The sequence below is a fragment of the Amborella trichopoda genome, chromosome 7, assembly GCF_054954075.1.
Source record: "Amborella trichopoda isolate Santa Cruz 75 chromosome 7, AtrichopodaSantaCruz75HAP2 v2.0, whole genome shotgun sequence".
In the NCBI taxonomy this organism is placed as follows: Eukaryota; Viridiplantae; Streptophyta; class Magnoliopsida; order Amborellales; family Amborellaceae; genus Amborella; species Amborella trichopoda.
Window position 1 is genome coordinate 9,048,586 of NC_142342.1, and position 16,059 is coordinate 9,064,644.

A 16,059-nucleotide genomic window follows, 5' to 3' on the forward strand; every position below is an offset into this window, starting at 1 on the left:
CATGGTTTGAAAATTTATTTTGATCAATAATTATAAAACTTTGTACTCCAAAAATGGTTCAAATCAAGTAGATTTATAAACACATGAAAATCTTGAAAGTGGATAGTCTAGATAATGCGTTGGAAGATAAATTAATGTTGGTATTCGAAATCCTTTTTCATTTCATATCCATACATCTTGACGTTGAGATGATCAATTAGAGGATTTCCAATACCAACAAAACCATTTATGATGAATTTTTGGGGTGTACCTTAATTCTAGTTGCAACTTTATATATACCTTTTTTTCTAAAATAAATCGAAAATTTTGAAAAATAAAAACTATTAAAATTTTAATAAAACAAAAGACAACCTTAAAAACACCAAATAAGTTTAAAAAGTTATAGAAAAATGGATTTTAAAAATTGATTTATAGTTGGGGGACATTTAAATATCCAAAAAAAAAAGAAACATAAAAATGTGGATTGTGCCAAAAAAAACTCATCATTTTTTTATTTCCAAAAACTCCTAATTATATATATATATATATATATATATAATTTGCTCAAAAATCCCATTTTTTTGAAATTGTTTGGAATTTGTTAATGTACCCAAGTTGTCATAACTCAGGGTAACTCGGCCTCCCCCATAGAGCAAGGCTTAGTAACACGTCTGCGAGTGGGCTCGAACGAATCCCTTGACAATGGTGATAATTATGCGTAACATTAAGGAAAAAGAGAGAAAATTATGTATGGATCCTCCTTATTACAAAATGCTCCATATTTTTTTTTGCAAAAAATATGTGGAGACCACCCCACCTATCGCCTTATTTTTTTGCTTACTTGCCTATATGTCTGACATTGGCAACACCGGACAGGCCAATTTTCAAATTTTTTTTCTTTTATTCAAGGTAAGTTCAATATAAAAAATACTGAACAATATTTGTTTGGGCTATTAGGTGTTTGTAATGTCTGATAAGTCAAAGTTCCTAGGGCGCCTGACTTCGGCAAAATATTTGCGGCCTTTTTCTAAGTCTGCATTTTGCAGTACCAGACATGCTCGATTTAGGGCATATTCGATTGTCCAATATTGCAAATATCGGACAACCTATGAACATAGACTTTTGGTTTGTCGAACATCGTAAACACCGAGCTGTCCAATAAATAAGGCAGTTCGGTATTTTACACCAGTCAGGTGTTGAAAATATCACACAAACGGGCAAAATCTAGAGAGAAAAAAAAAAAAAAAACAACAAACTCAAAGATAGTTGGGGGTGGTCTCCTCATAATTTTTAGAAAAACGTAGAGAATTTCGTAGATTGGGGGGGAGGGGTGGTGATGGCAATGTTCCATACGTAATTTGTGCACAAATAAAAAAAAAATAGTGATAATTGTTCCCCTATTCACTCTTGCGAGAGGGGGAATTGGAGATACTGCAACATTCTTTAGTAATTGTCATCACATTCATTTGTAACTTATCCCAACTATTTGAGATCAGCTTTCATGATAGGGATATAGTAAAAGTTTTTCGCTAGCTAACAACGTAGCACAATTAGTAAGAAATACTTTAATTAAAGAGAAAAAAAAAAATAGGTGAAATTTGGAGGCAAAATATATGAGAGAAATTTATCAAAATACCCATGAGAAATGCACTATTTAATATTTTACATTTTTGTAGCTATTCCCACTCATAACTATTCTAACTCATAATCAAGTGTCATTTGATGGGTATTTTGAAATTAAAAAAAGGCCATATAATGAAAATATTAAATAATTCATCTCTCCTGATTGTTTTGATAAATTTCCCAAGATAGAGATATGGATTAGAAATGAGTTTTAATGTTCTAAAAAATAGAGTTATTTTTCTTACATGATTCATTGTATTTGGAAAAGATCACAGAGTGCATTTTGCGATAAATCCCTATTTTTATATATTTTGCTTTTCTAAAAAACTTTAAATGTCTTCAACTATAAGTATGTTTTTTCTAAATCCATTTTTCTAGTATTTTTTAAGTTTATTTGGACTCCTAAAGATTGTTTTTTTTCTTTCCTTTTTTTTTTTTTTTTTTTACTTTTCATATATTATTTTATGAGTAATGATTCTATAAGATCCTCCCCCGTCAATGTGTGTACGACCACAAAGGATCACCATTAAAGTTGGCATAGATCTCTAGAAAAGTTATCACGCGGATGTGGGACTTGACTTTTCTATAGATCCATGCCAAATTTAATAGTGATTCTTTCAGGTCCTACACACATGGATGGATGAGAGTCCTATAGAATCATTTCTCTTACTTTATTTTTTAGAAGTTTTCTCATTTTTTGAGATAATTTAAAGCTTTCCAACTTTTGCATGGCTCAAGTTACTAGCTTCGGCCGAGGGGCGAGTTCTCAAGACGAGTCGAGTTCCTGCACACTCGGTGAAACTAGAGTGGCCCCATAGAGAGTTGAATCCAAATGGGTTCCATCATTTGTGAGATGTCTTGTCTGCATTAACATCTTTGTCCGAGGCAACCCAAAGAAAAGCATCTTAGTGCTTGACGAGTATTAATAATAACATTGTCATTAGTGTATAAAGTTATGGTGGAGATTGGGTTGATGGAGGGCCAAACCAAATTCTCACCAAGCATAGAAATATCTTTATGGATCTTCTTGTTTGTGTTTGTCTTTCTTCATTGGAAATACTTTATTCAAAAGTTGACATGTAATATGATGAGCATAAAATGATGGCTCAAAACTTTTTTCAAAAGTTGACATGGCTCAAAGAGGGTGATTTTCTATTTGAGCTTGCCTTTTGCTTTGCTAATAATTTACTGATTTTACATTCACTTTTCTAGTGGAAGTGATGGTATTATTTGAATAAAATAAACAAAAAGTTTATGTAAGGCGAGGCTCTAAAATATCAAATTAAATCGCCCCTCAAAAATTTATTAGAAGAGGTTGTTTCAATGCCCAAAATTCCTCGAATTAATCATCTCAACCTCAAGATGTACGAACATGATAAAAAAAAAGGATTTCAAGTCTTGAAAATAGCACATCTTGTAATGCATTTTTGGACCGTCAATTTTCAAGTGTTCATATATCTGTTCGATTTACACTATTTTTTAAGCTTTAAATTTTATAATTACATATGAAAATAAACTTTCAGGCTATCACAACAATTTCAGTATTGAAATAACATCTTTCGAAACTATTTGAAGGCACATTTTACTTTGATGGTTTAGGGCATTAGCCTTATCAAAACCACACCGCTTAGAATAAATGAATACTTACCTCTATTGTTCGTACTTCTCATTTAGGTTTCCTACAGCTAAATTAAACATTCCCAACCGCAAGATTTCGGCATTGGATGGTCAGGATGGTCGGTTAGAGTTTGTTTGAAAAATTCGATTGGACTTAAGAGCAGAAGAATTGCATAAATCACTGTTGTTGTCGATATACGACGGTTGGGGGCTTACTTTGATCGTTTGGCCTCGGCCTTAGGAAAACCACACCCTTAGAATAAATGAATACTCGCCTCTATTGTCCCGGACTTCTCAATTGGGTTTCCTACAGTTGAATAAAACATCCCCAACCGCCAGATTTCGACAACGGATGGTCAGGATGGTCCATTGGAGTTTGTTTGAAAAATTTGACAGACTTAGAGCAGAGGAATGGCATAAACCAACTGTTGTTGTCGTTATAGGAAGGTTGGGGGAGTGCTAAGATACTGTAGGAAACCCAAATAGTTAAATGGCATATCTTTTGTCCCACTATATTAACATCATTTTCCAAAGTAGTGAAAATGGAGCAACTCATAAGTGGATAGAGACTAAGAGCGTTTTTGTTATTTTTATATAGTAAGCAGTTGGAGCATTACATAATAAGTTGGGGCCCTTGTCATGGAGCACAATTGACTAAAAAATAAATAAATAAATACCTATAAAAACCTCCAATTCCAATCATGATTATGTTGAAAATAAAAAGGGAGATTTAAAAAGCCCTTCTCTTCATTCATTCAGTAGACTGTAAGTAAATTTATCTTTTCTAGAATAAAAATTGCTTCAAAATCCAAAGAAGCCTGGGCTATTTTGAAAAATGAATTTCAGAGATTTGAAAAAGTGATTTCTATCAAACTCCAAAATTAATGGAGAGAATTTGATTATTTGATCATGAAAGATATTGAAGTTGTACAGAACATTTTTCCTAATGTTGCTAGAATAATAAATCAGATTAGATGTTATGGCGATGATATTCTTGATAAAAAAAAATAGTTCTGAAAATTTTGAGAAGCTTGCCCATAAAGTTTGACTATGTTATAGCTGTCATAAATTTTTATTACAAGAATTAAGTGGGTTTCTTGAAGCAAATGTGCAAATAATTAACAGATTTTTAAACTAGAATATAGAACAAGCTTTCCGTAAAAAATGTTAATTTCGAAAAATATTGAAAAAAATAAAGAAATGGGGACATTTCAAAATTATCAAAGAGATCGTGGAAGACAAATTTTTTCAATAGGCTAAGGAATAGGAAGAAATAATTTCAATAAAAGCCACAAAAATATGAATCTTACTGTATTATTTGCAAAAAAATCAGGGCATGAATCCAGGGATTGCCGATATAAATGTAAAAAATGTAGAAAACCCAATCATTCTCAAAGAGATTTTTGGTTTCAACAGAAAAATGAAGTACATTTTTTTGAAAAAAATAATAATACATGCCCTATGTTTTATTATTGCATAAATTTTCAACAGAATTTACATGATATTTGGTATCTGGATAGTAGATAAAGCAATCGTATGATAGGAAATCGAAACAGTTTTGTTGATATAGATGAAAAAGTCACTTCTCAAGTCAAGCTCGGTGATGGGAAGCTCTAAAATGTTGAAGAAAAATGAGTAATTGCAGTAAAACCAAAAGGAGGTAATCCTAAATTAATTTCTAATGTACTTTATGTTCCTGGCTTGACTCACAAACATGGTTTTCTGGAAGTGTCGTTCTAATGCAACCATTCAAGGAAATCACCGCCTTTTAAGTATTGGTCAATTGATGAAAAAAGGGTATTTAGTTTCAATAGAGATGAATGTGTAATTTTTTATAAGAAAAATAAATAGACTGTAGCCAAGGTGAAAATGATCCCAAATAAGGTTTTTCCTAAGGTGATGCCGTCATGTGAAAATTATGCATTGATTTTTGAAAATATTGATAAATCTTACATGTGCCATTTAAGATTTGGGCATTTAAATTTTCAAAGTTTGAAATTGATGAATCAGAAAGGTACGGTAATTGGACTACCACCAATAAATGAAGAAAGAAAAATATGTAAAGGATGTATCTATAGAAAATTACATAGATTGTTATTTTCAAAGTCATCTTGGAGTGCAAGAGCTCCATTGGAACTGGTCCATGCAAACATCTGCTGACCGACTCAAACAGAAAGTTTTAATAAGAGATGATATTTTCTTTTAATTGTTGATGATTATAGCATAATGATGTGGATATATTTCTTAGCTAAAACCTCAGAAGAATTTTCAGTTTTTACTCAGTTTTAAGCTGATGCAGAAAAGCATAGTGGTTTTTCATTAAAAGCCTTGAGAACATATCCAGGATGAGAATTTACATCAAAAGAATTTTGGAATTTTTGAAAAAAGGATGGAATCAGAAGCCAGTTGACAACATATACTCTACAATAAAATGGAGTAGTAGAGAGAAGAAACAAAACAATAGTTGAAATGGCTCGAAGTACATTGAAAGGTAACAACCTTCCTAATAAATTTTGGGCTGAAACTGTTTATAGTGCTATCTATATTTTGAACATGTCTCTTACCAAATCCCTCCAAAATAAAACACCTTTTGAGGGATGGTTTAAGAGAAAACTAAAAGTAAATTATTTAAGATTTTTTGGATGTATTGCTTATGGAAAAAGTACTTCTCAATATAGAGAAAAATTTGATGAAAAAGGTGAAAAATATATCTTTGTTGGATATAATGAAGTTTCAAAAGTTTATCGTCTTTAAAATCCAAAAAAATTGGTAATTTCCAGAGATGTTATCTTTGATGAGAAAAATGAATGGATCTGTAATGAAAAATCTGGCCAAAAAAAAAATTTTTTAGAGAATAATGATTCACATAAAAGTCCAGATACAAGCGTTTCAACTCCAAGTCAAGAAAGTCCGAGACAAGTAAGTCCAAGTTCAAGTTCTTAAGATTTAGAGACGCCTCCTAGAAAAGTAAGGTCTCCTTCAAATATTTATGAATCATGTGTTGTTGCTTTCTTTTCTAGTGAACCACAAAATTTTGAAGAAGCAGCTAAAGAAAAAATTTGGTTACATGCCATGAATGAAGAAATTTCCATTATAAAGAAAAATAATACATGGGAATTAGTAGATCATCCAAAAGGGAAAGAAATAATTGGTTTGAAATAGATTTACAAAACCAAATATAATGAAGATGGGTTCATTCAGAAGCATAAAGCTCGACTGGTGGCAAAAGGCTATTCACAGCAACCTAGAATAGATTTTAATGAAACGTTTACTCTTGTTGTCAGAATGGAAAACCATTCGAACTATTTTGGACATAGCTGGCCAATTAAAATTTCCAATTTTTCAGTTAGACGTAAAATTTGCTTTTTTGAATGGGGAACTTGAAGAATTAGTTTATGTTGAACAACCATTGACTTTTGTTGAAAAATGAAATGAAGAAAAAATTTATAAACTGAAAAGGCGTTATGTGGATTACAACAAGCTCCAAGAGCCTGGAATAGCAAAATTGATAAATAATTTCAGAAAAATAGATTTGAAAGGAGCCCAAGTGGACCTTCACTTTATGTGAAAAAGGGAAGTGAAAATTCCTTCCTAATCTTATGCCTTATGTGGATGATTTGATTTATACTGGTACAGACAAAAAAATGATGGAAGAATTTAAAAAAGCCACAATGAAAAAATGTGAAATGACTGATTTGGGAATTATGAAATATTTTCTTGGAATCCAAGTAAAATAGTTAGATGGAGAAATATTTATCTCTCAAGAAAAATATGTTGAAGATCTCTTGAAAAGATTCAAAATGTCAAATTGCAAGCCAATGAGTACTCCAATGACAGTGAATGAAAAATTATTAAAATGTGATGGTGCAGAAAAAGTTGATACATCGATTTATCCAAGCTTGGTTGGATCTTTAATTTATCTAACTAATACAAGGCCTGATATTGTGCATGCAGTCAGCACTTATTCCAGGTTCATGAATGAACCAAGTAAAGTGCATTAAAAGATTTTAAGATATATCTAGGGAACAAAGAAACACGATATCAAATATATTTTTGAAAACAATACTAATCTTGTTGGATTTTCTGATAGTGATTAGGCATGTTCTATTGATGATCTGAAAAACACTTCCGGCTCTATATTCTTCCAAAGTACAAAAGTGATATCACAGTCATCAAGAAAGTAAAATATTGTGGCTCTATCAACAGCAAAAGCTGAATACATCATAGTAACAAGTGCAACATGTGAAGCTGTTTGGCTTAGAAAAAGTTTATTAAACTTGCAATAAAAGCATAATACCCCCACAACAATTTTCAACGACAACACGTTAACCATTGCAATAACAAAAAAATCCAATATTTCACAGCCAATCGAAACATATATAAATATGACATCATTTCATCAGGGAGCTAAAAGGAAAATGAAAAATAAAGACAAAATTTATCAACACAAATGACCAGCTTACAGACATCTTTATGAATACAACTACAATAAATAAATTTATCCAGTTCAAAGATATAATGAGAATGACAAAATAAGAGGGATGTTGGAAACTAATTTATCTCTCTCTAGAACCATCACCGCCATCTCATCTCCTCTTTCTCTAGAATCTTCGATAGAACCATCACTGCTATCTCATCTCTTCTCTTTCTCTAGAATCTTCCCTTACACTTAATGAGAGGCGGTGCATGAAGTTAAGTAGAAATGTGGTGGTAAAACCGCCAACTAACCTGCTTTACCGCCAAATTAACGTGCTTAAAAGGTGGTCCATCAATGGCCCAAGGAGCTTGTGCATACAAATAGAAATGAGAGAGCCAAAAAGGTGTCAAAGTGTGGTCTTCAAGACCACACTACATCACTGTAACCTGTTATAACTTTTGCTTCAAACACAATAGTGAAATTTCTTGTGGGAGTGAATATTGCTTCCTCCTCACCCCTATTATCCTATTTTCCGATCAAATTATTATATCAATATTTCTGCAAATTTCCGATAAAAGCAAAACCCCAAGCCTATAAAAGAGAGACCAGCCAAGCAACAGACTTGCCTAGATGTTTCATTCATCACATTTTCATCTCCAATTTCTCCTTTGAATTCATGTCCTTCTGATTTTAAAGATAAATAAACGCCGAGAGAGTCTTTCGAACAAAAGAAAAACAGAGACTCGAAAAAAAACTTTGCCTCACAATTTTGGGAAAAAAAAAAGAGAGCCTACTAGGGTTTTGAGGACCACCAAATTCTCTCTCTCTAGATTTCATCATCTCAGACCAGCACTATCTCCTGCTTGAGAGTCACATATCTCCATTTCTCTTTCTCCACAAAATCTGCATCAAGAAATCTCCCCACAAAACTCCACAGCCTATAAACATCCTCAAAACTGCTCAAGAAACTCAAGCTCACACTCACAACCCTAATTTTCTGAAACCCTAATTCCACTCTCTGCAAATCCCAACACCCAACAGATATATCATGCCTATCAGCAAGCTTCTGAAATAGGAAAGGATCCACCATCGCACCTTCCCAATCAAAAACATTAAAGGCAACACTGTAACCTCTATTAAACTTAACCTTAGGCCCATATATCTTAATCAATGGGAGCCCAATATCTTCATTATTTAATGGTGGGTGGTGCAATTTCAATAGTGCATGCACCAGCCAGTTCACTAAACATCTGAGCTTGTTTCTCTCTCTAGAAAGCCCCACTGTGTCAGTTTGATCAAGTCCATCACATTGAAGCTTAACTGTGTGTCCACTGTCATTTCCTGCAGATTTCTTCTCAGAAAAAACGCCATAAGAGAATGATGAAGAGGATGAAAAGTTAGATAGACAAGAAGATGAAGAGGTAGAGAGGGAAATTGAGGGAGATGGGTTCTCATCGATGGGTACCAGGCATGCGATCCCAGTCGTCGAGACCTGAGAATCAAGGAGGGAGAGTGTGGGTCTTTTGATGAGGAGGGTGCAAAGCCCAGTAGGGTCATGGCCAAATACCTTGTAGAAAGATGAGATTATGAAATCTGGTTTGTAGAGAGAGAGAGCAATGGACTTCATCTCCTTGGGGCCCAAACCAGAGGAATCCAACACCACATGCCAACCCTCTTCTTGTGCAACCCCAACCCATTGATATGAATGCCTTGCTCCTGTAACCCTAGATTGTAATTGCACCACAAACATGCCTCTTCCACAAGCTCTCTCTCTCTTGTTTCTCTCACTACCACCATAACTCTTCCCATAACAAATTTCTCTCTCGAGCTGATCTCCGCGCAAGCTTAAGGAAGGCCATTTGAAAGACGCAGACTTAGCAATTGCACCTTTCTTCACTGCTATCTCCTTCATTAAGCTCAATCCATGGCTATTATAATCACAAACTGAGAGAAGCCTGGTTTTGTGAGAGAAAGGATACGACTCAGCTAAAAGCTTGAAAGCTGATTCTCTATTTACAGCAAAAACCATGGCGTAATCCTTCTGTTCAACATTCAAAAACTCCATGATTCTCTTCTTCATCTGGCTTTCGAAGGTTAGGGTGTCAGGGTCACCATAGAGAGAATGAAGAACTAAGTTTCCATACTTGGAAATTGGCCTGAAATCAAAATTAGGGTTTTTTTCAACGCCTGAAAAAAGCCCGACACCAAAGTAGTCAAAGAAAACACGGTTAGTGGTTTTGAGATGAGGGTAAAAGCGGTCACGGATTCCATCGGTGGTTTCGGATTCTTCTTGGTAGTTCTGGAAGGCCTCTGTGAAGTGGGAAAAAGCGGTTCTGAGAGAGGGAATGGCCTCTGGGTTGGTGATGTGTGATTTTGGAAAAGCGGTTTTGGAGAGGAGAGAGATGAAAGATTGGTAGTGAGAGAGAGTTGAAGCGCGGTTAGAGGGTTTTTTCGAGGGTTTGGTGGTGGAGGAGATGGTGATGGTGATGCAGGTGCAGCCTCCTCTCTGTGAAACGATATCTGCATGTTTTTTGGACATTGGGGTGGGGGGAGAGAGGAGGATAGAGAGAGTAGAAATTTGAGGGAGAGAAGAGGGGGAAGACAGAAGAGAGGGGATAACAGGGAGAGGGGGAGTGAGATAAGATGTAGGAATCAAAATTTAATAGTAGAGTGGGGGAGAGGGACCACCAAAAAAAATAGGGCTTGGGCTACAAACTATGGTTGGAGGGCTTGGTTAGGTCCAATGCTGGCCAGTTTCAGCCCATCTTGGCCCTCGTTTGTTTTTGTTTGTCCGGCCCTAACAAGGCCACGATTGGGCCTGGGCCAGCCTTCGGGGACATGGGGGAAAACAGAAGAGAGGGGTAGCAGGGGGAGGGGGAGAGGTAGAATCAAATTTTAATATTAGAGAGGAGGAGGGAGAGGGAGAAGGAAAGAGGGACCACAAAAAGTAGGGCTTGGGCCATAAATTATGGTTTCCATGGCTTGGTTAGGTCCTATGCTAGCCTGTTTTGACCCATCTTGGAGGCTTTGATTGGGCTTGGGCGGGCCCTTGGGGGACACAAGGGAAGACGGTAGAGAGGGGGTAGCTGGGCGAGGGGGGAGTGAGAGAGAGGTCTAGAAATCAAAATTTAATAGGAGGGAGAGGGAGGAGAGGGAGAGGGATAGGGATAGGGATAGGGATAGGGATATGGATAGGGGGACCACAAAAAATTAGGGCTTGGACCATAAACTATGGTCGGAGGCCTTGGTTAGGTCCAAAGCTGGCCCGTTCTGGCTCATTTAGGCCCTATTTTTTTTTTTTTGTCCCTGTCCTAACAAGGCTAAGATCGAGCTTGGGTCTGCCTTAGGGGGACAAGGTCCGGACTAGGGTTAGGACTGGCCCGGCCCACTGCCACCATTAGATGGAGGGTTGACGTGGCTTTGGATGATGATTATGACAACTTTAAACCCAAATTTCTTTGAGTGGTTGTTGGTTTTGTTTGTAATTATTAAAGTCTACTTGGTTTTGATTTATGAAGAAAGGATGACTGATTCTAACACATCCAAAAAGCAAGAGGACAATTAAAGAGTCACAAACGCGTGGGGTTGTCCATGGACGAGCTTCACCTTAATTAATTATTGTAATATGTAATTATAATGACATCCCTCTCACCTTAATTATATTTTAAGTGCGTGTAAAGCATAAACATGGCAGGGGGTACGATGTCACAAGGCCACTCTATCATTAGATACTAAGAGTGAAACTTGGAGCAGGGACCCTTCCTCTCTCCTCAGTTTGTACAGGGCCTCTGGACCATTCGGATTCGTATGGGCCCTAACCCCCCTACTGAAAAAAACAATTTTAGGCCCAATTTGTATAAGGTTGTACTATCGATTTGACACAAAGATAGTGTCGATACATATCTTTTGAGATAAGGTCCAAACACCGTAGTAAAGGGAAAGGTTCGTATAGAGCCCAGGCTCTAAACAATCAAATTAGAGCCTACATCAAAAATTTCACTAAAAGAGGTTGTTTTGATGGCCCCAATATCCTTAAATTCATCATCTAGATATCAAGATGCATGGACATGAGAAAAAAATGGATTTCAAGTTTTGAAAATAGTGTATTTTGTAACGCATTTTTGGACCGTCAATTTTCAAGATTTTCAAGTTTTCATAGATCTGCCACTCTGTACTATTTTTTGAGCTTTAAATTTTATAAATAAGGGGAACGGTTTCTATGCTTCCCCTACAGCATAGAGTTCTCTCCTCCCCCTACCAACCAGCCGTCCAATTTTGATTAAGAGAGCCATTCACCGTTTGATCTTAGATCCGACGTCTCAAAGTATTTTATTTTTAGTTTTTTTATAAAAATTTTATTAATATGAAATTTGGGAATGTCATGCAACTATAAAAAATATTAAAAATAATTTTTCAATAAAATATAATGACCAAAATACCCCTTGAATCTTTCAAGGGTATTTGGTCATTTTATTTTATTGATTTTTTTTTTTTTTGGCTAGTGCAAGTTTAATAGTGAAATGGATGTCCAAAATTTGGGGTCAAAATATTTTATAAAAAAATTAAAAATAAAATAGTGTGGAGACGTGATATTGTGATTGGGGCAATCTTAGCCCTCCATTCAGAACGGACGGTTGTAAAGGGGAGGATAGAACTTCGATGCTGTAGGAGAAGCATAGAAAGCTGGCCCTGTAAATAAATATGAAAATATATTTTTAGACTATCACAACTCAACATTATTCGAAGGTAAGCTCTAATTTGATTATTTAGAGCCAAGGATTTATACAAACCGTACCCATAAATAAAATAAATGATATAGATTACTATAACCTTATTTCTACAAATAAGGTTGCAACCTTATATTCGGTTATGGAGATAAGTACTCATTGTTAAATATGATGTGGATTATGTAGGTTGTATTGGTAAGGGAAGAGATAGTATTGGTCAATCACAAATATGGGAATGGTTATGCAAATAAGGAGGTGGTTGTGAGGAATTTAATATGGTAGATTGGTAGGAGATCTACCATTGAATTTTGAAATCATAGATGGTTGGATCCAAATATTCTAAAAGTCAATAGAGAGAGCTTTTTAAGAAATCTATCAATCCGGTAGTAAAGGTGGAAGATGTTTGTTGTTGGTCTTCGAATGGGGTCGCTTGGGATATTCGTCTTTGTTATAATAGGGTGTCGGATAGTATGATCACGCAGTTTTATTACCTTATGATTGAGCTATTAGCAATATATGTCTCCCAATATCACGATGACAAGGTTGTGTGGGATCTAACCAATGATGGGATTTTCACGATAAACTCAACGTATCTTTTGTTATTCCATGATAGAGTTGGATGGGAGCAGGCAAGCCTTAAAGCTTTATGGAATTGGTGTAGTCCTCATAAGGTCTAGATTTTCTTATGGATTTTGTCTCAAAATAACGAATTGACGAAGGATAATCTGAGACGAAAGGAAAAAATCATTGTCAATTGCTACACTTTACGTAAAGAGGACAAAGAGAATGGTGATCATTTATTTCTCCATTGTTGTTTTACTAGTTTGATTTGGAGGTGGGCACTTCGCTTAATTGGCTTCTTGATTCCTCTACCTGAACAACACATTCATATTATTGATTATCTCTCTATGCCCTCTTTGCCTAAGTTGGATGCGGTATTGCAGCAGATTTTTGGACCTTCAATCTTATGGGAGGTGTGGTTGGAGAGAACGACGATGTCTAGAGAAAGTTCATGTTCAAGAGAAGATCATTCATGATGTTTGGTTCTGGCTATTTAATTCCAAAGAAGTTTTTGATATTTCTAAGATTGATGTACTTCTTAACCTTCGGTTTTTGGTTCAATAGAAAGCATATAGACCAGTAGTGGCTATGTGAAGTTTAATTTTTAGGAGTTTCTTTGTGAATCCAGGGCCATCGGGGTGTTGTGGTGTAGTGAGAGACCATTCAGTAATTGAGATGTTTTTCTTCCATAGTCCATGTGGTACAGTGACTGCCAATAAAGCTAAGATGTTGGCTGTATTACAAAGAATAAAATTATTAAAAGAGCGTTGTCCGAAAATGGGCCGGTTGGTGGAAGGGGATTATTTAAATGTCATCAATTGGTACTTTGGGATTAGCAAGCCACTTTGGAGCTTAAAGAAGTATTGGTTACAGGTGATGGATTTATGTAAGAATTAGTTGGTTGCTTTCAATCATGTTTATAAAGATGCTAATGAGAGGGCTGATCTTCTTACAAAAGAAGGGGTTCAGATATATTGTATTTTCATTTCCACAATATAATCGTCATATTGGATTTTGATTAATAAAGTTATATGCACTTGTCAAAAAAAAAATGGTTGCAAAAAAAAAAACAAAAACAAAAACGTATATGATATTTTCTTATGTCCCCTTAAACCCCCACGCCATCAACCTTATTTTTTTATTTGTTTATTCTATTTATTTTGAAAACAAAAAATTGACTCACCAAGTTGGACCGATCCAGGTCCGATCGGGATCATCAATTCAATGATTTGACACGAATTATGGGCGAACAATCTGCCCCACTGATCCAGGTTTTAAAACACCGGTTTTAAACCATCTTGCTAATTGTTGTTCAACACAATGATGCGTTTTCAATCGAACTTTTAGATGCAGTGGACTGATTTAGACACATGTTTATATATTATAAATAGAGTAATGATCCTATGAGACCCTCTCACACTCATGTATATAGAACCCCAAAGGATCACCATTAAATATAACACAGATCTCTAAAAAATCAAGTCTCACACCCATGTGATAACTTTGCTAGAGATCTGTGTTAAATTTAATGGTGATCCTTTGGGGTCCTACAGACATGGGTGTGGGAGGGTCTCATAGGATCATTACTCTTTTAAACATTAATAAATTTTACTTTTTCATCTAGACCCAGACCCACGCCAACCTAGTGGGTCAATTTGGGTCCAACCAAGACCCAGTCACATAGGCTTGGGGGTTAGGGTTGACCTGGACCTGACTCAATCCATTAAAAAAGATTAAAATATCATATTTTTTTTAAAAAAAAACGTGTTAGCATGCTCCCTAAGGAGTATAAGTACAACTCCCTCGAGCAAAATAGGTTCTTGGGAGAAATTGTTTACTCAAAACTTTGGGATCTATCTAAGAGATGATTATTTTCAAATAACAAAATTTGGATTTTGAGTTCTTGAACATTAAGATCTTTCCCTCCATAAATTCAACAAAGGCACATAGAGGTTCCAAGTTTATTTGTTTCTTCTCTAAGGTTGGCTACTAGGTTCAAGAGATTATATCTCCAAAATTTAGACTCTAAAACATATTTCCAAGATGTGTTTTGTTCAAAATTTGGGATCTAAAATATATTTCTAGGATGTGTTTTTGTCCAAGGTTGTAGATGGGCTGTGTATTCGAGTAGGAAACCTTCTGGCGTTTAAACCCGGGTTTCAACTGCGCCTCTCTCTCTCTCCCTTGTGAAATATAATTAAACAAAAAATTCAATATGTTTTATGTACATGAATATTTATCGTTTCCAATGTTTATTTCTTTTTATGTATTTATTAGAATTTTATTTTTATATTAAAGAAAGGTAAATCTAGCGTACTGCATCTAATATTTGAACTATTTAATATATTTATCATTCTTTTATCTAATTTTAAAAAGTCAATCATTATTTTGATCAAATTTCATATAGCCCAATGACACATGAAAATGAGTTTTGAAATTTATCAAAATAAGCCTGGAGTAAAAACTAAATAGTTGAACTTTAAAATGCATTTTAAAACATTTTCCTTTAAAAATTAATATTCTTTGCGAAAGGAAAAAAAAAAAGTATTGTTTGTTAAAAAAAGAAGTCAAAATTCTATAACAAATTAATTTTTATTTGGAAATTGTAATAATTAATATTGACTTTTATATCGAAGAAGTGGATAAATTGGTTGTTAAGAAGGCGAACAACACATAACTAATCATAATAAGATTTTCAAATGGCCCATCTCCTACAAATGTGAAAAATAAAACTAAGTAGCAACTGCACAAAAAAAGCGGTTTCCATGCGGCCAGCCCAAATGTGGGCTTGGTAATAAATATATTAAATATAATTTGATTCTAATTTTTAAAGAATATATAATCTTTAATATGGAGATCATGAATATGAAAAATAAAATAAAAACAAAAAAATTGAAAACTAAAAAAAATAATAATTATATTAATAACACATTTGGACCATTAGTTACACTTGTTTTTATATAAAGATGGATGCTTTATATCGCTGACCGCATATTATAGAAATGTGGTCCAGTCCGAATGAAACAAATTTCCAAAAAAAAAAAAATCATACTTTCTTATACTTAAGCCAAAATATTATTGAACTTCAAAAAGTAATTTAGAAACAAAAAATTAATGGATATAGTAGTAGTACAG

The 16,059-nt window shown here is 34.7% G+C and overlaps 1 protein-coding gene across 1 annotated transcript; it reads right to left on the reverse strand.

The window, feature by feature from the left end:
* Window positions 1–7,527: 7,527 nt before the first annotated feature.
* On the reverse strand, window positions 7,528–11,085 carry LOC18444115 (uncharacterized). Its single transcript, XM_006854293.4, has one exon. The coding sequence runs from the start codon at window positions 10,173–10,175 to the stop codon at window positions 8,478–8,480; it is 1,698 nt and encodes a 565-aa protein (XP_006854355.1). The 5' UTR covers window positions 10,176–11,085; the 3' UTR covers window positions 7,528–8,477.
* Window positions 11,086–16,059: the final 4,974 nt, after the last annotated feature.

Bases quoted from the DNA above. Each gene is read 5' to 3' on its own strand.
- LOC18444115 (XM_006854293.4), bottom strand. From the start codon at position 10,175: ATGTCCAAAAAACATGCAGATATCGTTTCACAGAGAGGAGGCTGCACC.